Consider the following 24711-nt stretch of genomic DNA (forward strand, 5'->3'; position numbering starts at 1 on the left):
TCAACCCAACCGGAGGCCGGAAGTACTCGAGAGTCACATGCTGTCGCGGCCCGGCCGGTGATTGGCTAGGCCGGAGGTGAATGATGCGGCTGTGATTGCTGGATTGTCCCGGCAGGTAAAATGAGAACGCGGTATTCCCCCTCGGTGTGGCCCCTCTTAGGGTCCTGTCGTGGCCGTTCTAAGGCGTTTTGCATGTTGCGCTGGTTGCACGGACGGGAAGCGCTCGCGGCGTCGGATCCCAAGTGCACCTGTCTGCGGGAGATGCTCCCCGCGGGCTTTGCGCTGCCATCACGTAGCGGCCCGGGGACCCCGGACCACGGGTCTCCCTGTGGTCCTCCGTGGGGAGACTAGGGTTGAAAGACGGCCCATGCAATTATCCAGATACATTCTGCATTGTATAGATAATATGTTATATCTATATTATGTATATATCCCAGAATTTTGTATTGGAAGAATAATGCAGGGCCTGCGACAGAGTCGTGGGCATTTGATTCAGGTCATTGTGTCCGGTTTGTGGATGGAAATGTCAGGATCCTGCATTTTGTTTCCCCCAAAGAATTGTAAATGATGGGGACGGTGGAGAGAGGGATTATTAAACCAGATTGTGAGTTCTTTGAAAAATATCCAGGCAATAGGTTTGAAGGGGATGAGACACACTCACACACACCACCCACTTGCCTAATGATGAAGACAATGCCTCAGACTCATTTCTTAGCTAATTTTCTGGAAGAGAAAAGACTCTCAGCTGGCAAGTTGTCTCCATTCGATGGCCCTAAGACTAGTCAGGATTAATAAGCTGTTCAATGGTCAGTCGTGGTGTCTTGAACTACCAGATAACATTGGTGGTCCTGTACAGAAAATATTCCAGGTGGCCAGACCCATTCACAAGAAATATATGGCCTTTATTTCTTTCTGGGGGAGAGAACAAGAGATCTAGGGAAAGGAAACTGGGAGATGCATAGATGTGTTTCCTTATTGAATCCTTGAATACTTGCTGTCTGTGCAAGGCAAGGTTCTGGATGCTCAGACATGGAGGAACTGGATAGACAGAATCCTTGTTTTTAATTTGTCATTTGTATTCAGTGGTAGGGTAGGTCACAAATAAATAAGCAGACTTGCAAATAAACCATAAGTGTTGTGAAGGAATAAAAAAAGGGCTATAGGAGAAGACATCAAGAGCTTGAGGGGGAAAAAGGCCTCTAGGAGGAGGTAACATTTGACCTGACTCAGAAGGGAAAAAACATTACAGGGAGCAGGAACAACAAATGCAAAGGTCCTGAGGCAGAGACATACTGATATGTTAAAGAAGAAGAGAGGCCAGTGTGGCTGGAGGGGAGTCATAGAAGGAGAGTGGATGAAAATGAGGGTAAAGTGGGTGATGCACCATCAGGCAGAAGCTGTGGGCTGTGGACAGAGTTTGGGTTTTACTCTGGTTTCCGTGGGGAGCCATTGGAAAGTCTAAAACATATTTTCCATATTCCCCAGTTAGGATTCTTAGTTTGGTAATAGAACGAAATCCATTAAGATCATAATCCTTCATAAGAGCATCTAAGAAGGATCACTAAAAGGCCACCCAGAGACGTTGAGCAGATGGAATGATCTGTTTGTAATTACAATGATTCTTCGGATGTATTAATGAGATTCTTGACATGCCGTGCTCTATTTACCCAGGTGGTCTGTACCACACAGAGCTTGGGGTCTCTGGTAAGCTCCCTGCACCGAGGAAGAGGCTGGAAGGCCTGCTCTCTTTGGGATCCAGTAGAGCCCTGAATGTCATGTCTGCTTGAGGTATCAGCAACATGGAGTGCTGAAACCCATGTGGCTCCTAACAGTGAACCAGGTAATGTGTCTCCATGAGAACTCACACCTTCATTCTCACGTGATTGAATCTGAGAGATGGAGAAAGCAAACTTTGGGCTTCACCCCTGCACTCCCTTTCATGGAACACATGGAGGAAGTGGATGCCACAGAGAGGTTGCTGACTTGTCCAGGGACACACAGCAAGTGAGCAATAGCATCTGTCCAGACTCTGTCTCTCCTAATTACTAGGCTGCTGCACATTGCCTCACACCCAGCACCTCCCTGCTCCCTAGTTCATTGCCTGGGCCTTCTTCACGAGGCCCTCATCCACCTCTGGACCCAGTATCATGATCTATGAAAGGGAGTGACAACTCTTTCTGAATGAGAGAATTGAGGATTAAGTGGCAGAAGAAATAGAACCATGGTTTGGAAATGTCACCAATCACTAGGGATGTAAGGCAGGTGCGGTACTTGTTTGGGGTTGCTGTGGTAACGTGACAGGCAGTGGGAGTGTTGGGAGATGTGACTCAGGCATGTGTTGGCTTTCAGGTGTTGAGGAAAATGCAGAGACGGCACAGTAGCAACACGGACAGCATCCCTCCTGAAAGGTAGGCGTCTCTCCATGTGGTCAGCTGAGAGCCCAGGACTCTGGGTGGTGAAGGGCAGCCCCAAACTGTACTCCACAAATACCTGCCTCTCCATTACATGGTTGGGATCACTAAGATCCAGTTAGAGACTGTATAATCTGTAGAGTGTATTAGTCAGCTTTGTGTTCCTACAAAAGAATACCGGAGGCTGCTGACTTTATAGAGAGAGAAGGTTCACTTAGCTCAAAGTTGGGAAGGCCAAGAGTCTGAAAGGCATAGCACAGGCTCAGCAGCAGTATCCTCTTCTGACGTGGATGACAATGGCAGATGCATGTTTGGAAAGAAGTGATTGCATCTCAAAACCGGGCAGAAAGAAAGAGGAAAGACTGGAGGGTGTGTCCCTAAAGACCTAAGGATGTCCCATTAGGTCCCGCCTCTTAAAGGCCCATGGCACCTCCCAATACCACCACCCAGGGAAAGAGCCTTTACTGATGGGCAGGGCACTCAGAGTACAGCCTACCCATAGCACAAAGTGTAGGCCTGGAATGAAATGCTCAGCATGCATGGAGTAGCCAGCTAGTGCTTGTATACATTGTCCTCAAGCCTCCTGGGCTGGGTGATCATCCTGACTCATTATATCAAGAACCAATGGCTCACGCCTGTAATCCTAGCTACTCAGAAGGCTGAAATCTGAGGATTGCAGTTTGAAACCAACCTAAGCAGAAGAGTCCATGAGACTCTTATCTCCAATAAACTACTCAGAAAAAGCCAGAAGTAGCACTGTGGCTCAAGTGGTAGAGCGCTAGCCTTGAGCAAAGTGCTAGCCTTGAGCTCAGGGACAGTGCCCAGGCCCTGAGTTCAAGCCCCAGGACCAGCCTGTGGGATTTTAATTTACAGGCATGTCTTAGTCTGTGTTTGCTGCTATAACAAAAATGCCATAAATGTTCATTGACCTAATGAACATTTATTTCTTGCCATTCTGGAGGATGGAAAATCCAAGGTCAAGATCCTCGCAGATTCAGTGTCTAGCCAGAGCTCTTTCTGATTTTTATTGTTATGATTCAGTGATACTGGGATTTGAACTCAGAGCTTTACACTTGCTAAGCCAGGCGTTCCACCACTTGAGCCATGCCCTTAACCATGTTCTTGGTTTGTAGACTATTTTCTTGCTGTGTCCATGTGGCAAGAGGAGTGTGGCATCACCCAGCACAGAGCCACTTGGAGAAAGAAGGGAGGAGAACCTAGACCACCATCTTTCATGGAAAGACCAGGAAAGACCAGGCAGGAAGTAGCTGAGGATTGGCTGGTTTGAACAATGCCAGTTAAGCTCTCTGAGTCATCCCTAGCTGTTGGTTCCTAGCCCTGGGAGATTGAAGGCCCAGGAGACATTGGCTACTTGTGTGATGCTTATGTAGGGGTTACATAAAACCCTGGGTTGGGCTGAGAAGGTGGCTTAGTGGCAGAGTGCTTGCCTAACATGCATGAAACCCTGGGTTCAATTCCTCAGTACCACGTAAATAAAATAATTTAAAAATAATAAGCCAGGCAGTGGCCCATCCCTGTAATCCTAGCTACCTAGGAGGCTGAGATTTGAGGATCAAGATTCAAAGCTAGCCTGGGCAGAAAAGACCAATTAACCACTCAAAAACCAGAAGTGGCGCTGTGGCTCAAAGTGGTACAGCACTAGCCTTGAGCAAAAGAGCTCAGGGACAGTGTTCAGGCCCTAAATTCAAGCCCCAAGACTGACAGAAATTAAAATAATAATAATAATAATAAACCCTGGATTGTGTGGTGAGTGGTTAGACAAGTTTGGGTACACATTTAGCCCCATGATGGATGAATGGATGGATGGATGGATGGATGCCAAATAGACAAACATAGAATTTAGAGAGCTGCAGTGAAGCAGTCAGGAGCTAGGTTTTGTCTCTATGTATTTAAACCCTGGGGTCCTGCATATCTCCCACCCCAGAACCTCTTCCACAGTGCATGTGTGTCCCCCACACCTCCTGTTCAGGGTGTCCAGCAGCTGTCGGGCTGGGTACAGACCCATTAGTGGCACCTATGAGCATTGGTCAGAAGCCCAGCCACTTCCCTCTGTTTAGGTGTGTGTGGCTCCAGCATTCTCTGTGGGGAACTGCATCCCAAAGTCACGTGTTATTGGTGTTGGGAGGTAGTTAGGGTCAGATGAGGTGGGGAGGTGGAAGCTGGTAGTATTAGTGGCTTTATAAGAAGAGAAACAAGCTAGCACGTGCTTTATCTTGCCATGGGATACCGTTTGCCATGTTACGACTCAACAAGAAGCCCTCACCAAATGCAGCACCATGCTTTTTATCCCCCCTCCTCCCCTCCCCCATCCTCGGGCTTGATCTCAGGGCCTGGGCACCGTTCCTGAGCCTTTGTGCTCAAAACTAGCGCTCTACCACTTTCAGCCACAATGCCATTTCCAGCTTTTTGGTAGTTAATTGCCATCCTTGGATTTTAGCCTCCTGAATAGCTAGGATTACAGGCCTGAGCTACCGAGGCACCAGGCTGAGATCAGGACTGTTTTTAACCCCATTTTACAAATGACAAACAGTTCAGAGAGGGGAAGTCACTTACCCAAAGTCACACAGACAGGCAGTGGCAAAGCAGAGATTTGAGCACCCATTCATTCATCACACCAAAGCTGTCCATTTACACAGCACATTTTAGCTGCCTTTTCTCTGGGCTGCGTCCGCTGTAGCCCTGAAGTGGTTAAATGGGAAGTACGGCCTCTGCCCACCCCCACCCCCACCTCCAAGGAATACTCCTTATTTAGGCTAAAGTCCCGCTGTGTATGTATGGGAAACTCTCAGGGACAGCTATAAAAAGCCATTGGTGGGTTGGATTTTCCCTAGTCACACTGGATTTCCTCAGAGGCCTATGAACTTGGTACTATGAACTAGTGTACTCCTGATGGGGGGGGGGGGAGGGGGTAGGTGGCTTTCCAGGGTTCCGTGGGGAGGTGGGGGTTGTGCATGTGGACTGCATGGGCAGGACTTCTGCTTTCCAGCTTAGGCCCCTGCCCCCAGGACAGAAAAAGCCAAGGGCCCTGGAAGCTCCTAGCCCTGGTATCTATTGTCAATACCTTTGCTGTGATCAGTCAGTAACCCCAGAACCCCAGGGAGGAAGACCACACATATCCTAGGCTTTTGCAGTTAGCAGAGGTGGGGCTCAGTGCGGGGACAGGGAAGCCAGGGTCCCATCCACATTCACCAGGTTTATGATCACACACTCTGAGGCCCAGTGGGAAACCAACCCTGGGGTTCTTCAGAGCAGTTATGTCCCCTTGCTGTGTTGAGAGGGTCTTCCCTCTCTGCGCCACTGCACACTGGTGGCTCACGCCTGTAATCCTGGCTGTTCAGGAGGCTGAGAGCTGAGGATTGTGGTTCGAAGCCAGCCCTGGCAGGAAAGTCCATAAGACTATTTTCTCCAATGAACCACTAGCAAATCAGAAGTGGTGCTGTGGCTCAAAGTGATACAGCACTAGCCTTGAACAGAAAAACCTCAGGGATAGTGCCCAGGCATGGCAAAAAGAAAGAGGGAGGGAGGGAGGGAGGGAGGGAGGGAGAGAAGGAGGGAGGGAAGGAAGAGAATTCTGTGGTCAAACAAGTTTGGAAAATACCAGATGAAACCATTCCTGCTTGCCAGTTGCAGTCCTTATCAGAGCATTAACGTAGCCATTTTTTCCTTCTTTCAGACAGCATCTAGTGAGCATGTTCTGGGTGCCAAGTGGATGGCATCCTGGGGCGGGTGTAGCGTGGAAGCAAGTCTCTTGGCCTTCTCTGCCCTGGTTGGCTTGGAGCTATGATCCTCTGGATCTCAGTTCCTGAGTTAGCTAAGATTGCAGACGCCAGCCACCAGCGCCTGGCCGTTCACCCATTCTCTGTTACCTGAACAGTCTCACAAGCTGGGTGAAGGGTGATGAAGGCCTGGTGGTGAACGGGCTGTCTTGGCAAGGCCCTCCCATGCCAGACACATGTGTCCAGTTGTCCTTTCCGATCCCCCTGTCCCGTGGAGGCTGGGGATGACCTTGTCCAGTGTCGAAGCCCCTGCCTCCCCCCACCAACCCCAACCCTGCGGCCTTGTCTCCCACAGAGGCCGCAGCCAGCCGCTCAGCCCCGAGGCCAGCGTGGATGAGGGAGGTGTGTTCGAGGGCCTGAAGGCAGAGCCGGCCTCCCCTCCTGCTCTCTTCTCCGGCCTGGCCGGTGGTGGCCTCCCCGCCGGTCCCTTCCCGGCCGGCCTGGTGCTGGGCTCGGCCACAGGTGGCGGGGACGTGTTCATCCCGATGCCCGCGCCCCGGGAGCGGGAGGACGGGGGTGGCCGCGCAGGGGAGGGCGGCCCCTACCACCACCGCCAGCCCCTCCACTTCCACCACGGCCACCGCAGCTCCCTGCTGCAGCGCGTGGGGGACCCCCGCGGACACGGGGACGAGGGGGCCGACGAGCAGCCCGGCACGCCCGCCCCGGCGCTATCCGAGCTGAAGGCCATGGTGTGCTGGCTGCAGAAGGGCCTGCCCTTCATCCTCATCCTGCTGGCCAAGCTGTGTTTCCAGCATAAGCTCGGTGAGTCCCTGGGACATTGGGGGGGGGGTGCAGTAGGGGAAGGGGGAGCGTCTCCTCCCACAGGCCTCCCCGGAAGGTCACTTGCAAAATACCCAAGGCTGTGGGATCCTAGGTGATTCCCTGTTGAATCTCTGCACCAGGAGCTGTGTGACTTGGGGCAAGTGACTTTGCTTCTCTGGTCCCTTGCATTCTTGTCCATCCAATCTGGAAGGTGGGCTGGGGAGGAGCTCCAGCTGCTAGGCTGGGATTGAGCCCCTCTGCCCTTCCTAGCTGAGGGATGCTGGCTGGCTGCAGGCTGTCCTCGCTCTAGACTCATGTGCCAGCACCTGCAAATCGGGGGTTCAGATAGCGCACGAGTCAGCCCGCCTTACCTGCAGGTTTCAGCCTTTGTAAATCGAACTCGCCACTGGGGGAAAAGACAGTATGAAAAAAAAATACTACAGTTCTAAGGATGCACAGACTCTTGTTTGCTTTCGTTGCTTTCTCCACAGTGTAGTAATGATGATTTGCATAACATTTGCATAACTCAGCAATTGATTGAAGGCCAAGTGTGTGTAGGATCCATGCAAATACCACCCATCTGATATCCAGGACCTTCATCTGGGGCTTGGGCATCCAGCTGCAGTGTTTTAGTATCCAAAGGGGGTTCTAGAACTGGCCCTCCATGCAGATGAAGGCTCAGTTGTTTGTCATGGATCACAGCGAGGTTAAACGTGAGCTCATGTACATCTAGGTCAGTGTCTGAAACAGCAAAGTGTCAGTTCAAGTGTGCACTGTTAGTTTTAGTATATTGATTTTTTTTTAATTTTTGGTCAGTCGAGGGTCTTGAACCCATGGCCTGGTCGCTGTCCTTGGGTTTTTGTGCTCAAGGCTAGTGCTCTACTATTTGAGCCACAGCTCCATTTCCAGTCTTCTGATGGTTTATTGGGGATAAGTCTCCTGGACTTTCCTGCCCGGGCTGGCTTCAAACTGTGAGCCTCAGATCTCAGCCTCTGAGTAACTAGCATGGCAGGTGTGAGTCACCAGCTCCAGTTTTTTTATTTTTATACTTTTTTTTGTTTTTTTTCTTGCTTTTTTTTTATTTTTTGGGGGGGTCCAGTCGTGGGGCCTGAACTCTTAGCTCTTCCGCTCAAGGCTAGCACTCTACCACTTGAGCCACAGCGCCACTTCTGGCTTTTTATTCTGCTTATGTGGTGCTGAGGAATCGAACCTAGGGCCTCATGCATGCAAGGCAAGTGCTCTACCACTGAGCCACCTTCCCAGCCCATTGTTTTTTTTTTGTTTTTTGTTTTTTTTAAACCAAAGAAGAAAGCAGGAAAAAGGACCATGGGGTTACTAGTTCTGAAACATTTGCAGATAGACCTTTCTGGAGTAGACCTAGAAAAATCCCTGGCATGCCTCTACCTTCTATGGCCACACAGACCACAAAGGCACAAGAAGGATCTGGCTGGGCATGGTGGTGCATACCTGTAATCTCAGCCATCCTAAATGCTAGTGATTACTTTCCACTGTGCATTCAAGATAAGTGCTGTTATGATTCCATCCCTTCATAGAAGAGGGAAGAGGCCCAGAGAGGTGCGGCGATGTGCCCAGGCTCACGCTGTAGAGGTGGCAGAGCCAGGACTCAAAGTCTGGTCTTGCCCAACTGTACAGTGCATGCTCTTTACCTGGTGTTATGAAATATCTCTACAGGGACCCTAAATCCTGTCCCTGGGTCTAAATGGCTCACAAGGCCCCAGACCCTGCAGACCTGGGATGCTTCCCTCCCCTCCCACTCTGAGGGCACCCGAGGGTGTCTGATGGGCCCTGGGGGCCTCTTCTGCCCGCAGGCATCGCTGTGTGCATTGGGATGGCCAGCACCTTCGCCTATGCCAACTCCACGCTCCGGGAGCAGGTCTCTCTGAAGGTGAGTCACTCCACACTTAACTGTTTATTACTTCCCAGCCTGAAGGGGGTCTCCAGACAAAGATCAGGGTGCCTGCCATGGCCATGCTCCATCTGGGGCCTCCAGGGAGGACCAGCTTCCTTGTCTTTTTTTTTTTTTTTCATTTTTTTTCCAGGCCTGAGGCTTGAACTCAGGGCCTGAGTACTGTCCTTAAGGACTGTGCTAAAGGCAAGCACTCTACCACTTGAGCCACAGCACCACTTCCGGCTTTTCCTGTTTATGTGGTACTAAGGAATCGAACCCAGGGCTTCATGCATGCTAGGCAAGCACTCTACCACTGAGCCACCTTCCCAGCCCTCCGATCTGTTTTTGAAATAAGGTCTTATTACTTTTTTCCTGGGCTGGCCTGGAACTGTGATCCTCCTATCTCCACCCCTACACCTAGCTGGGATTAGAGGTGTGTACCACCACACTTGGCCTCATTCTATCAGTCTCACTTTTGGTTTGGATTTGTGAGGAATCAAAGTGGGGTCTATTATGTATGGTGTGAAGGGCTGCCGCGTGAATGAAGTTGTTGGTTGGAGAGGGTTCCTGCAGTCATTGGCCTCCTGGAATAATGGGCGATGGAGATACATAGGGTTTCGTCTACTGTCTGGAAACCTCCTAGCAGCAGTGCCAGGCTGCGTCTGAGACAGGGTCTGGAGCACTTCCTGAAACCTCAGGGATGTTTTCCTGAGAAAATTATGACCTCATCCTGTTCCTGCAATGCACCCAGCCCTGTCCAGGAAGAGGCCGCGCTATGGAAAATGGATGGCAGAGGGGTCTGCCAATCCTGCCCTGTGTCCCCCGCCCCTGCACCCAGACAGGAACACACCCTGTCTGCACCTGCCTGGGCCATCTCCCAGGATGGCTCTTGGGCCCAGAAGCTGCTGAAAAGCAGCAAGCTGAGGTTTCCATATTCAACAGGATCGGAGCTGGAGAATGGGATGCAGGCCATCCCCACCCAGGGCTTTCTCAGCCATGTATTACATTGGACTCTAATCCTGGCTGGGTGGCCCAGCATTGAGCAGGGGACCAGGAAAATAATCCCAGGATTGCTGAGGAGAAGAACAACAAAAAAAGAGCGGGCACCAGTGGCCCACACCTGTCATCCTAGCTACTCAGGAGGCTGAGATCTGAGGAACATACTTTGAAGCCAACCCTGGACAGGAAAGTCTGTGACACTCTTATCTCCAATTAACTACCAAAAAAGCCAGAAGTGCAGAGAAGACAGGAGTAGTTGAAGCTGACACTTACTTAGCAAGTGTCAGGTGCTCTTCAAAGCATTATGTGTCCACTATGTCTACACAGAGATATACAACATACCCATTTTACAAATGAGGGAAGGGAAATGCAAACAGATTTACCAGCTTGTGTCAGGTGCATATCAAGAATATAAAGCCAGGACATCTAGCACCAAACCACAAATTCTCTACCTTTCTAGATGGTTTTCCAAACCAGAAGGGGCAGGAGTGGGGTGGGGTAGGGGGTATCTTTGTGACAGCACCCACTCCTTAGGTTCCACAGGAATGAGAAGATGCCAGTGTCTTCCTCTTCACCATCTGCCTTGCTTCCTCTAAAACTGAGACAGTGAAGTTTCCAGAACATTCTAGAATGTTCCAGCATAGATCCCTTGAGCGTCTCATGTTTCTCTTGCTTTGCCTCCAGGAGAAGAGGTCTGTGCTGGTCATCCTGTGGATCGTGGCCTTTCTGGCAGGAAACACTCTGTACGTGCTCTACACGTTCAGCTCCCAACAGCTCTACAATAGGTGAGCAATGGCAGAACGGGGTGCTGGTTCAACTTGGGGTACACAGGGTATCTATCAAGGACCAGGCACCAGCAGTGTCCTGTTGTAACCTTCCCATTCCACCCTCCTGCTACTACCCACATGCCTACAACAGCCCTCTCTAGGAGAAACACAGGGCAAGCCACCTATCTAAGCATGCATGACTAATCGTTACATTGAAGAAAACTGGAAAATAGGTGTCATTGACGCTGGGCCCAAGAGTCTACAGCTGACAGCCCCTATCCAAAAAGCAGTGGACCAGGGAAGTGTTTTAGATTTTGAGGCTTTTTTTGAGGAAGGAATTAAGGAAGGAAGGAGGGAGGAAAGAGAGGGGGGGAAGGAAGGAAAGAAGGAAGGAAGAAAGGAAGGAAGGAAGAAAGAAAGAAGGAAAGAAGGAAAGAAAGAAAAAAAAGGAAAGAAAGAAAGAAAGAAGAAAAATCTTGAGACAGGTTTTCAGATCACGTCCGCCTGTTTTGACAGCGGACTTGGGGAGTCGGTAGTTCTGATGCTTTCTGCAGCTACCCCATAAAAGCAGTCTTGGGAGCTGGCCCACAGCATCAACACACCTCACACCCTACATTAGTCGTATGGTCCAGACATCAAGGTCGTGGTAGAGGGCATAAGAGGTGGAGTTTCTCAGCAGTTTGGATGAATTTCCCGCTCGTGCCATTTTCTGGGTATGATCATATTCCCAGGCTCAGACCTCAGTGCCCTCAGCAAACCAGGGCTGACTCAAATTGGCAGCATAGAGACGGGGGGGGGGGGGGGAGGGAGGGAGACAGAGACAGACAGAGATAGAGACAGAGTGTGTGTGTGTGTGTGTGTGTGTGTGTGTGTGTGTGTGTGTGTGTGTGTGAAAGAGAGAGAGGGAGAGAGAGAGAGAGAGAGAGAGAGAGAGAGAGAGAGAGAGAGAGAGAGAGAGAGAGAACACCCAACAACGTGAAAAAAATGCAACCAAGCTGAGCTCTGCCCCTCTCTCAGGCCATTAGTACACAGTGGGTCTGTGGGCGATGCCAACAGCTTTTATCTTACTTTGCCCTCCTGGGGACCAGCAGGGCAGTGTTAGCCCCACTTCACAGCTCTAGAATCAGACTTCAAGAAGTCTGATTTGGATCTGTCTGACTGTTTTCCTGACACCGTAATGAAATACCTGAGGCTTGGTATTTTAGGAAGATAAAAGGGTTTGTCTAGCTCCCAGTTCTAGAGAGTCAAGAACATGGCACTGGTCTTGGCCTAGTTCTAGTGAGGCGTGTATTGCAGATGGCATCATGGAAGAGAAGCATGAAGAAGAGAGAGATCACATGGTGAGGTAGGAGAGAGAAGGGGCAAATAACTTCCCACTAAGCCCTGCCCCCCTCAGCACCACAGGGAGGAGGAGCAAGCTTCTAATTCAGGAACCCAAGAGTGACAGACAAAGCCACATCTAAACCATTGCACCTTCCTAAGGTGACTCAGACACGGAAGCAGCCATTAACCATGACCTTGATCTCCCGGGGATGTGAAGCTTGATCATCCATTCAGAGTCCCTTCCTGATGGCACTGGCTGGCTTCACACCCTTGGCACCACACTGGTACAACCAACGCCGAGCTTCATTCTTACCTATCCACCTGGACAGGTTAAGCTAATTGTCACAATATACGTGAAAACACTGGGGAAACCAGCCCACGTTTACCGTATCGTAGTATCATAATGAGTATTATTATAGGATTAATCACTATAATTATTGGCGGTGTTGCCACCCGAGAAGCAAAACCAATAATAAAATATATCAGACCGTGAAAGCACGGAGTACTTCAGATGGAAATGAACCTACTGCTCAGTGTGTAGGAAAACAGGTTGAGTGTGGGCTTCCTTCCACTCTCCCTGTGACGGCCAGGTGTCACAGACTTGCAGCTCAGCAGGGATTGATGGACAGGGCGCATTGCACTCTGGGAGCCTGAGTTTGCATCCACCCTCCTCCCTTCATACCTGTGGGACTTTGTACACATTCCCTTGCACTTCCCTGCCTGTCTTTGCAGGACAGGGTGGAGTTGCTGGTAGCTTCATTTCCACTGTCCAGTGGGAGTCTCCACTTCATCTCCAGTCTCATGGAGGTCCTTCGAGCACCCCTCCTCCCCCGCCCCGTCTAGCAGAAGACCCTATGGAAATAACTCCTCACCTGGGGGCCCTGATCTAAGTGAGCCATTTGACTCCCCTCCCCCTATTCCCCCCCCCCAGCCTCATCTTCCTGAAGCCCAACCTGGAGACCCTGGACTTCTTCGACCTGCTGTGGATCGTGGGGATCGCGGACTTTGTGCTCAAGTACCTCACCATCGCCCTGAAGTGCCTCGTGGTGGCCCTACCCAAGATCATCCTGGCCATCAAGTCTAGGGTAGGACAAGCTCCAGCACATCAGTTGTGCAGTGGTTTGGGGGTGGGAGGTGGGGAGGGGGAGGAGTCTGCGCGCCTTCTAGAGGAGGAAAGAATGAGCAAGAGCAGAGGCCCGGCCACAAGCACCGGTCACCTCTCTTATCCCTTGCTTGGCAATTTATCTTTGCCACCTCTGCTCACACCTTTACCCTCTGGATACATTTCCTAAGTTACCCCATCCAAAAGCCTCCCTGGATGGGGTTTTTAATCTCAGTGTCACCTGGGGGAGGAGAAAAGCAGGTGGCATGTCCTGCATCCTGCTTCTTATAGGAAACGGTAGCCATCATAGCTTTTGACTTTCAGTGGTTTCTAGGAACTCATCTTGTAAAAAGGGTCTTGAGACCCATCAGGAAAGGACTCTGTGATGGACTAGTGCTGTCTGCCATGGTCACAGGAGGAGAAGTGGTAGCGGACATGCTTTGCAGTGTACAGTATGGAAGTATGTTGGGATAAAGAGATCTTGGGGAGTTATGGGAATATGGTTGGAATAACGATCATCTGTGCCCCTGTGCAGTAACGTGACTGGAACCTGGATAGAGGTGGATGGACTAGAGGACTTGTAAAGACCCCTACATTCCATCGCACAAAACAAACAAACAAACTAAACCAGCTGTCTTTCAAGTCCAGAAATCTCAGCCTTTGTCCCAGGCTTTGCTTGACAAAATTGCAGGTTGGAATTGACCATCAGTTTCGAGTGGCAGCTGACCCAGCCTATCAGCCAGGGTCATCTCTGGAATGGTTTCTCCCCTCCCTATGTGCTTTGATCTGATCTGACTGAGGCAAATGTTTGTTGGTGGTGGTGGTGATGGTGGTAGTCCTGGGGCTTGAACACAGGGCCTGGGCATTGTCCCCAAGCATTCTTGCTCAAGGCTAGCACTTTCAGACATAGCTCTGCTTCCTGTTTTCAGGTAGTTAATTGGAGATAAGAGTCTCTCGGCCTTCCTTGCCCAGGCTGGCTTTCAACTGGGATCCTCAGATCTCAGCCTCCTGAATAGCTAGGATGGCAGGCATGAGTCACCAGCACCTGGCTCAAAAATCTTAAAATGTTGAGGCTTTCTTAGATGAAACCACAGCCTAAAGGCAAAGCTTTACCCTCATTCCCATCTCAGCTAGATTTCCCTTCTGGCTGTGTATGGACAAACAAAATCTCCCCTCATCTGGCAACAGATGGGAGTAATCCCTCTTTCTGTGAGACTACTAACCTTGTAGGAACTAGACAGCATCCACAGTGGGTGACTCTCATAGCACAAGTTGAGTATCCCTGATCCAAAATGCATGGGCCAGAAGAGTATCAGAGTCTGGAATATTTATACATACATGATGAGACTGTAGGAAGGCTGAGACCCAAGTCTAAACACAGAACTCATTGATTCGTGTTTGATATGCACCTCATACTCATGGCCTGAAGGTGACTCAAAATAGAGATATGGGCACACCTGCTTTCCAATTGTGCTGGTTGTTTGAGGTTGGGTCGGGTATGGACTCCTTACCTCCCCTCTTCCCCACCCCCCCCCCTGCTGTGTCTTCCTGGCAGAGCATTCAGGAGTTTGGAATAGGGATGCTCAGCCAGTATGGACACTATTTAATCCTGCCTAGTAGGCGCTGACCCGCTTCCTAGCCTTGGATGAGCGATCTAGCCTGTCTGAGCCTCGGCTGCTGCATCTATACTATGGGGGCAACAGCTTCACCACTGGAGGTCCCCACCTTGCCCATCCTTCTACCCGCCTTCCTCCCCCTTACTGGCCTGTGAGAGATTTCATCAGTGGGCTCCATGCTGCCTGGTGGTCTCCAGCCCGTGGGAAGAGAATGAGAAGGGAGACCCGCTATTGATTCCTCTGCTGAATTTGACTCCTGTGGTTGCCCGTGACCAATGATGACAAACCTCAGTGGTTTAAAGCCAGAGGGATTGATTTTCTTATAGTTCTAGAGGTGGGAAGTCACACAGGGGTTCCACGGAATTCAGGTTGGGTATTGCAGCACTGTGCTCCGTCCTCCACCTGCAGATGCGGCAGCAGGCTGCGTCCTGTGTCCTCCGCTCTCTCACCCTGCTTCTGGCCTTGCTCCTCCTTCTCTGACTCTGGCTCTCCGGCCTTTCACTTTGATGGAGGCTGAGAGGATATTAGGCCTCCTGGATGATTCTGGGTTCTCTCCCCTTTGCTGGCAAAGTCCTCTTTAGCCTGGTGTGGGGTATGTTCCCAGTTCCTGAGGTTAGCACTGACCTGTGGGGCCATGTTTCTGCCCAGCAGAAACAATGAGGAGTATGAGCACAGGAGTATCATCTCAGCAGCTTTCTATCCAGGTCTGTTAACCACACCCTACCCACCCATTCCAGACCATACCACCCTAGCTCTGTGTGTGTGTGTGTGTGTGTGTGTGAGAGAGAGAGAGAGAGAGAGAGAGAGAGAGAGAGAGAGAGAGAGAGAGAGAGAGAGAGAGAGAGAGAGAGAGAGAGAGAGTGTGTGTTTCTGGGGTTTAGATTCAGGACCTGGGCACTGTCAGCTTTTCCCCCTCAAGGTTGATGCTCTACCATTGGAGTCACAACTCTACTCACAGGTTTTTGTGGTGGTGAATTGGAGATAAGGATCTCACAGACTTTCCTGCCTTGGCTGCCCAGCTGGCTTGGAACTTTGATCCTCAGATCTCAGCCTCCTGAGCAGCTAGGATTATAGGCATGAGCTACTGGCACCAAGCCACCCTAGCTTCTTAAACCCACTCACACCTTGGTCAGCCTAGGGTCCATCAATGTAGAAGGCAGAAAGAGCCTGGAGAGGGAGGGACAGAAGGAAGAATTGGAGATGGGTAGGGTGAGTGGATGGATGGATGGATGGGTGGATGGGTGGATGGGTGGATGGATAGATAGAAGATGAATGGATGGATGGGTAGATGGATAGATGGGAGATGGATGGATGAATGGATGGATAGGTGGATGGTAAGAAGATAGGTGGGTGGATGGGTGGATGGATGGAAGGTCTAGCCAGTGGTAATGACTCCTACTTCCTCCTACAGCAGGGTGAACATTTGGATTCCATTCTCAATTCAGGTCAATCCTCTTCTGTGCCAATGTCCAAACAAGTCTAGCATAAAAATAGAAATGTGTGGCCAGGTGCTGGTAGCTCACACCTGTAATCCTAGCTACCCGGGAGGCTGAGACCTGAGGAAGACAGTTCAAAGCTAGTCTGGGCAAAAAAGTCCATGAGACTCTTATAAACTACTCAGAAAAAGCTAGAAGTGGCGATGTGGCTCAAGTGGTAGAGCCCTAAGTCTTGAGCACAAAGAGACTCAGGGATAGCACTCAGCCCGCTGAGTTCAAGCCTCAGGACGAACAACAACAACAACAAAACCAAAAAACAGAAATGTGTAAACAAAGAAAGTAGTTCTCACATCTCTGTGCTAGAAAACAGCATGTAGGACTCCCAGAAATAGCTGTGGCCAAGCTAATAGTAATAACCACAGCCGAATATTTCTGAGCAACTGCCAGGAGCCAGGTCCTGTGTTCAAGAAAACACTTGCTACCGGCCACCCATGGGCCAGATGTGCTGAAGGCCTTACAGATGCCTCAGTGAACAGAGCAGACAGAAGTTCCTGTCCCCGTGGCTTGTGTGACCCCTTTAATCTCACCCGTCACTGGGGGCTGGATGCTGCTGACCTCTCTACAGAGAAGAGACCAAAGTAAGTCGGGGCACAGAATACAGACCACCCGGTGCCCAGGATCAGCCTGTGCGGTGCCAGCCCTGCCTGCGGGCTTGGCTCCCCCACTAGCTCATTTCCTTCTGTATCAGCCTTGAAAGGCAAGAGCACTTATCTTTTTTTTTTTAATTGAGGTAAAAGTCATAGAATATACAATGAGCCATTAATCATTTTAAAGCATATTGTTCCATGGCATTTTGCACATTGACAGTCCTAGACAGCCATCACCTCCACGGAGTTCCAGAACATTTCATCACCTCCAAGGAAATGGGACATGTGGAGTCCCTACAGGTTCCACCCACTTTGACACATACATACCACCCCTATCCCCTCCCACCCCCAGGCCCCACCCACCAGCCCCTGGTAACCACCAATCAGCCTTCTGCCCCTCATGTGGCCATCCAGTCCTATGGAACCTATGTCTGGCTCCCTTCTCTCAGCATAAATGGCTTCACGTTTGTCCATCCTCTGGCATGGATGGGCCTGTCATTCCTTCCTTCCAGTGGTGACTTCTAGTCCATTCTGTGGGCTGACCACTATTGTGTAGCCATTTGGACTGTTTGCACCTCATAACTGTATTATTGTGTGTGTGTGTGTTGTGTGTGTGTGTGTGTGTGTGTGTGTGTGTGTGTGTGTGTGTGTGTGTGTGTGTTGGTACTATGGCTTGATCTCAGGGCCTTTCACTCCTTCTTAGCTTTTTTGCTCAAAGCTGGTGCTCTCCCACTGAGCCACACCTCCATTTCTGACCTTTTTCTGGTTAACTGGAGATAAGCGTCTCAAGTTTGTCTGCCTGGACGGGTTTGGAACCTTGATCCTCAGATCTAGCCATTTTGTGTTCGAGTGTCTCTCTGAGAACAGTTCTCATGGTAATTCTATTTAATTCTTGGAGGAATGGCCAAATTGCTTTCCAAAGAGGCTGAAACCTTTTACAGTCTCAGTAGGAGAATCCCAGGCACTGAGAGGTTAAGGAAGTAACTCCAGATCACACAGCTATCAAGTGGTCATGCCAGGAATTGAACCCAGGAAGTTAGACTCCTGATTCAGATTCCTTTTCTGAGTCCCTAGGCCATCCCCTTTCCCAGGTGACCTCCCTCAGTGTGTTTAGAGAACTTCACAGAGGTGACTTAGGAGACAAGTTCCCCCTCCCAGCCCCCCAATGTCATCTATACAAAATCCCCAAGTCCAGGCTGGAGCGACCTTATCTTCCATCTTTAAATGGCAGCACTGGGGATGGGGAGGCAGAGGCGGGCCTTGACACCCCTTCCCAACACTTTGGAGGTGTGGGTGACAGTTATTAATGTCTCTCTGGCAACCGTCCAGCGCGTTCTTTTGATGATTATCTTATTCGGAGAGATTAATGTGCCAGGTCAGCACGTAATCCAGCCAGAAAAAAAGGGATGTGAATAGTCCTCCACCCCCCCCCCCTCAAGATAAATTACAGGCTGGGGAAAGGTCCAGAGCTGTGCCTCGCCTGTCTGAGGGCTCCTCGGCATCCTCATCCATCCTTGTCTGGGAGAGAGAAAGGAATGGGTTTTCATGGGCCGCTGGGGAAGGACTGGAGGGGGAAGATGCACATCTGTCAGGGCTCTTAATGGCTCTCAGCACAGATGTTCTTGCTGGGCTTGCACACCACCCGCTGAGTGGGTGGGCTGGATTTTAATATTCTAATGCTGATCTTAGAAGGGCTTTGGTATTTGGTCTACTTGATGGTTTGGACGGGTGAGGCTAAGTGAGCCATCTTGGCGGGGGACTCTTGAGAATCTCTTCATTTCCTTCCTTTCCTCAATATCCCTCCCACCTGCATCATCTGGGCTTGGGAAGGTCTGCTAGGAATTCCAGAGCCTAGGTCACCGGAGAGAAAGTCAAAGTTTACTGGACACCCAAGTAGCTTCAAGATGGCAGCCACTGGTCTTCAACTTCAACCCCAGCTGTCACCCTGGCCCTGAGTCCTGAGCTGCCTGGTCTTTCATTCCGATGCAGTTCCTGCATCCTGGGGGTTGGTGGATCTGTCTTCTATACCCCCTCTCCCCTCTCCTCACCTATACTCTCTCGGGACCTTTGCACTTGCTGTCCCCAGGGGCTCTGGACAGTGTCCCAGAAGTTCATCAGGCATTTTGCAAGTCTTGTTCACTCATATCGCCCAACTAAGTGAGCGGCTGGCCATCTGAGGCATTTTCTTAAGGACCACCGTGTGTGTGGATGGCAGAGTTCAAACCCAACCCAATGGGTTGATGAGAAACAGGATAACAAGTTGGCTACTGGTGACTCACATCTGTAATCCTAGCTACTTGGTAGGCTGAGATAGGGAGGATTGTAAGTTGAGACCCCCTTCTTAACCCACAGTTGGGCACAGTATGCCTATAATGCTATCTACATGGAAATCTGAGAAAGAGGGGGCTTCGTGTCAATGGAAAAAGCTGGGTGTGCAGCCATCCAGCTGCAACAGGAAGCAAAAAAAAAAAAAAAAGAGGATCTCTGTCCATTTGCACACCCAGTCAGGAAGTAAGACCGTCTCAAAAAATAACCATTGTAAAACATGGCTGGAGGCTTGTTTCAGCAGCAGTAGAGCACCTGTGCCAACAAAACTTTATTCACACTTGCTTGATAAGTTTGGGGTAGCAGGGAATATTACAAGAGTATATCCTTGTTCCTCATTGGCTGAGACTGGATCAGGAGGCTCTGCCCAACAGCAAAGGATTCCAGGAAACTCTTGTCTCCTTTAGGGCCTGGGGAAATTAAAGTGGGATTTGGGGATTCATCTTCTCTTCTACCCTAGAGGCAAAGCTTGTTCTTTCCTGCCCAGCCTAGAGGTATTCTGTAGTACAGACATATGTCTATAAACAAGATAGGGAATTGTTTTTTTTGTGTATAACAAATGAACGATATGGGGAGTACACCATTTTGTGACACAACTGGAGTTTTGAGGTTGGTATGCATCCACCATGCTCCAAAGTGGTCTCTGGTCTGGCGACCTCTGCTGGTGACCTGTTAGAAATGCACAACTCAGCCCCTATCCCAACCTTGTGAGCCAGGAAGGGTCGGGTGGCGCCCAGCCCTGGGTAAGAGTTCCCTGGGTAAGACTGGAAGGCACACACTCTTCTTTATTAATACACCTTGCTCCACTTCTCAGTTTGCTCGTTAGGTGCCATGTAAGATGCCAAGGTTTATTCACCCAGTGCCCAGCCCTGCAAAGTGTGACCCAGCTTCTGTTTGTACCATTTTACCAGTAGGAAGAGTACAATAAACACCTGTGCACATGCTCCAACATTCCTCCAACCTAGTCATCCAGACATGGATGGAATATCACCAGCATTCTTGGGCTCCCGGGCATTTCTTTTTCAAATACATCGAGCTATTACGCATTGCCCATGCCTTGCTTTCAGTTCTTAGCATCCCTTTGAAACCCTTTGTCTCCCAGGTGGACATTATAAAGACGAAGGCTCAGGATGGATGTTTGGTCCTCCCCTCCACTGTTCCCATAGTGCCCAGCGTCTCTCTCCTTGGCTGTTGGCTTTTTGCATGCCCGGCATGGGCAGTGGGCATGTCTCTCCGAGTCCCTGGATCAGGCAGATTCTCCAGGGGGAGAACTCCTGTGATGTGTTTTCATGAAGAAGGATTTCAAGGACTTAAAAACTTATATGATTGCAGGGGCTGGCAGGGGCTGTAGTTCCTGGGTAAGTGAGAAATTGGGAGAGAATTTGTGAGCAGAATTCCTTCCTTCACAAGGAAACTGTCAGTCTTCTTATAACCTAAGTTTCTGGTGCTGGGGCTTGAACTCAGGGTCTTGGGCTCTCACTCAGCTTTTTCACGTAAAGGCCCTACCACCTGAGCCACAGATCTACTTTTTGTTGTTAAGTGGAGATAAGAGTCTCGAGGATTTTTCTGCTCAGGCTGGCTTCGAACCTTGATCCTCAGAGCTCAGCCTCCTGAGCAGCTAGGATGAAAGGTCTGTGTTCACTCACCCCTGCACCCTACTGCATGTCCCCACCTGTCCCCTGCCAGCCACTGTGGCTCTGTATAATGGGGGGGAGCAGTCAGAAAGCACCCCCAACCCTCATCCTAGCCTCCTGGGATCCACAGCCTTCTCCCTCTGCTGCCAGCAGCCGCTCTTCTGTTTCCATGGCCTGCCCATCCGTTTTTGTTGTTTTGCTTTGTTGTATTTTTTTTCCCTTTACTCTGTTCCCTTGGAGACTGTCAAAGGCTACATTCTGCCACCAAGGGACACAGCAGCGACAGGGCCCAGCAGCACCTGGGAGTTACCCCAGCCTCCCTGCTGGTGTGTGTGTGGGGGGTGACCTGCCTGGTTGCTTTGTTTATCTATCCAGTCCTGCTTGCTCCACCACAACCTCCCCCCCCCCCCCAAGTCCTTGTTCCTGGCTAGGGAAGATGAAAAGCGACCCCAGACAATGGAAGACAAGGCCTACCACATGGCCCCTGCAGTTTAATTTCCTTTAATTCATTTTATATTGAACCAAATGATACTGTTTGTTTTTAATGGCAACTGCTCAGCACGGGGGAGGGACAATCAGGCCTCCTTGGGGGGAATTAGGAATCCAGCAGCTATTTTTTTTCTCCTTATCCTGCATAGCCCCCCTCCCCAGCTCCTCCCCCCCCAACATAGGGCCTTTGGAAATGGATTTTCAGGTTGAAAGATGACACCTTTTACCAGTTCCAGTGGTCACCTGTCAGGAGAGTAGCCGAGCTGTGTGCTGGCCATGGTCACCCAGGCTCAGCACCCAGGCTCGGGTGGCCTTCCTTCCCCATGGACCCCGAGGCCTCTCCTCCTTAGGAATAGCTGGATACCTGGGAGCAGGACCAACTCAGCTGCTCTGGGTGCATCTCCCCTCCTTGCTGACCACCACCAGCACCTGATCAAGCCCCACCTACCCTGAACTAGGCATGAAGGGGCACAGCGCTGGGCACAATCAGAGCTCAGCACTGGACATGGGGAGTGAATGGCGCCCGGGGCCCATCCCTGCTACCCCTGAGCCTGCATGAAACCAGACTCCATGTTCATGTGCTCCGGAAAGTGGAGAGGCGCAGGGCAGGGGGCCAGCCCTTCCACTTCCACTCTGAGGTATCTTAGAGCTGCTTAGAGGTGCAATGCTTCTGTGAAGCCCGAGGATCTTCTTGAATCTTCCACAATCCCTCCTGCAGAAGTGGGCCAGAGACCACTGCAGAGTCCATTGTATGTGGCTAGCCCATGTGGAAGGGCAGCAGGCCTAGCTAGGGTGGGGCCAGCGTGGCCACACCAGAGACCTCACCCTGTGCCCAGTCCTGGCTGGGGCCTTGGGCAGCCTGGCCAGAATCCTGCTGTCACGGAGCTGAGTGAAGTCAGGCATGGCCTCTGTTGACTCCTGTCTCTGTGTGGCTGATCAACTGGCTGCAGATGTGCTGCCCAAAGTTCCTGGGACCAGAGCTTCTCCGCAATGTTTTTTCAGGTTTGGGACTATTTACAGGTAGACTTTAGCAGTTACGTATCCCTCATCTGAAAAAAACTCCAAATTCTCCACAGTCACATTGTTTAATACATCTCAGGGGGCGGAGCAGGTGAGATTCTTTAGTCATCTGTAGACTGGACCTGGTTGCCACAGGCCCCAAGGCTTGGGTCTACCCATAATGCACCCTGCACAGACTTTCTGCCCATGATTTTCCAGTCTCAGCTCCCACTTAGTTTAGGATGACAAACGTATGCCCCTATGCCCTGCTATGGCTTGAGAACTTTTCTTCCTGGTCTTGAACCACATCCTCCTGTCCTCAGCCTCCCAAGTAGCAAGGATTACAGGCATGAGGCACTGGTGCAGCGATCTATGCAGCTTTTGAACTCCTGCCTAGCCTCTTCTTTCCAACCAGACCTACCATCTACCAGTTGCCACATGCTAAGAAAAATCTCTTACCCCTCCTCTCACCCCAGATCATATATTCATTCTTTGGCCTCAGGGCCTTGGTACTAGCTGTTTTCTCTGCCTGAAACACCATCTTCCTACCCCAGCCCCATCTGGCTGGCCTCGAGTCACCCAATGGCCCTCAGCTTCCTGTTTAGAGAGGCCTGGGCTCAGGCAAGATGGGATGATGTCATGTGCCCCCTCCTGCACTCCCCTCCCCCATGTTGTGACTGTGTTATGACTTGTCTCCCTCACTAAGCTTCAAACGTGGTGAGAACACAGACTAGATTATTTCTCATACTTCACTGTATTCCCTAGCATGGGGTAAGGCACATAGTAGGAACTCAAACCATGTATGTTGCAAATAGGAGAGCATTGCAAAAGTCTGGGGGAGGGGATGTTCTGGAGCAGACAGTGTCTGTTGATTTGGAGACAACAGCTTCCAGTTCTGCTGTGTGTAGGCCTGGGCTGACCTGTGCATTTGGTTTAATGCTCTGCTGGCGCCATCTTGAATTTTTAAACAAGGGGCCCTTGGCTAATGGGCCCTTTTTCCATCTTCAAATCCATCTAAGTTCCTGTTTTCACATCATCTCTTTTGCTCTGGCCTCTTGCATCCCTCTGTGCATTATTGAGAACCACCTCCTATTTTAAGACCCTACACTTACATCTGCACATGCATACAATTTTTACATGTAATGTAACTCATCTGTCTGCACACATTCATGGGTTCTAGGGATCAGGACACGCGTATGATCAGTAGTTAGGATACAACTTCCTGTATCCTCCCCCGTACAGATGAGGAAACTGAGGCCAAGAGGTGATGTGACTTGGGCAAGGCCACCTTTCCAGCAAACAGACCTGCAATTGGCCCACTTGTGAGCTACAGGTATCTAGGTCGAAGCCATGGGCTTCAGACCACCTCTGCTCCTGTGCTCCTGTCTCTAGCCCTTGAACATTACCCCTTGAGTCCTCTCGCTTTAAGATCCAGCTCTGAGCATTTGTTCCTAATCTTGTAGCTGGCATGGGGACATGTAGGTGCATCCGCCCAGCTGGGACAGGGACAAAGGGAAGAGAAGAGGTCCCCTTTCCATAGCTAACAGGGCCCCAGGCCACCGCAGGCTTCATCATCAACATCATCTAATTACACTTCCCCTGGGTCATGCGGAACAAGGCCCTGGGGTGAGGAAGCTCCTGGTGCAGTTGCTGGGGCACGTGGGCTGCCATTCCTGGCCATAGGGCTGGGTGCAGTTGCTGGGGCACGTGGGCTGCCATTCCTGGCCATAGGGCTGAGGCTCTCAGATCCAGAGAGCTGTGGCCAATGAACAGGCGGTGCACAGCCTGGCAACTCCTGCAGGGCCTCAGCTCAGCTTTGGAGTCAGAGGTGCCAGCTGGTCCCTGGGGTGGGGGTAGGGGCACAGCACGAGGGTCCAGTATTACCTGTTGGCCTGTTTTATGGCCATCTCCTCATGCTGGTGTGGAATATGGAAGAACAGAATAAGGACTTCTGTAGAGAAGTGAGGAGGGGGATGAGTTGACATGCTTGTCACACACCGGCTAAAGACTTGATAACTGGGGATCCAGTTATCATGAGGCTGTGGGTTCAGATCCCAACTTTGCCCTGTTAGCCAGTGCCATGAACTTCTCTAAAACTAAATCTGTTTTTGTTAGCTACAGATGGAGGTCATCATTTACCCCAGCCTCCTGTGGTTCTTATAGCCAGTTTAGGAAGTAGGTGAGCATATTTCCAGTTTGTCGCTTTTTATAAATAACATGTGCAAGGTATTGATGTATATAATTACTCAGGCACATAGCTTGAAAAGGAGAGCAGCACTAATGCCTTCAAAACTACCTGCACACACACGCACACACACACACACACGCGCGCCAGGTTCCATCCCTCTCCCTACTCCCTATGCCCAAAAGAAAGCTGGGAATGTGGCTACTGTTCTTTCCTGTTCCTCTGTAGTTTTCATGTCTCCTGCTGCTTCAAGAACAGAGCAGGCATAGGCCTGTTTAACTTCTCCCCTCCATATCTAACTTCTTCCTGC

The 24711-nt window shown here is 50.6% G+C and overlaps 1 protein-coding gene across 3 annotated transcripts in view; it reads left to right on the forward strand.

The window, feature by feature from the left end:
* Positions 1–60: 60 nt before the first annotated feature.
* The window catches only part of LOC138822175 (RING finger and transmembrane domain-containing protein 2), a 39863-nt gene continuing 15212 nt past the window's right edge, over positions 61–24711 (forward strand). For all 3 annotated transcript variants that reach the window (XR_011370375.1, XM_070014734.1, XM_070014735.1), the window contains exons 1-7: positions 61–115; positions 1672–1840; positions 2350–2408; positions 6504–6970; positions 8800–8876; positions 10563–10663; positions 12900–13053. Coding sequence is in view for 2 of the 3 variants with exons in the window: in XM_070014734.1 (XP_069870835.1) it covers positions 1817–1840; positions 2350–2408; positions 6504–6970; positions 8800–8876; positions 10563–10663; positions 12900–13053 (882 nt within the window). In the remaining variant the exon portion in view is untranslated. The remainder of the gene's footprint in view (positions 116–1671; positions 1841–2349; positions 2409–6503; positions 6971–8799; positions 8877–10562; positions 10664–12899; positions 13054–24711) is intronic.

Source organism: Dipodomys merriami, unplaced genomic scaffold (genome assembly GCF_024711535.1).
Source record: "Dipodomys merriami isolate MVZ:Mamm:240054 unplaced genomic scaffold, mDipMer1.0.p SCAF_995, whole genome shotgun sequence".
NCBI classification, from domain to species: Eukaryota; Metazoa; Chordata; class Mammalia; order Rodentia; family Heteromyidae; genus Dipodomys; species Dipodomys merriami.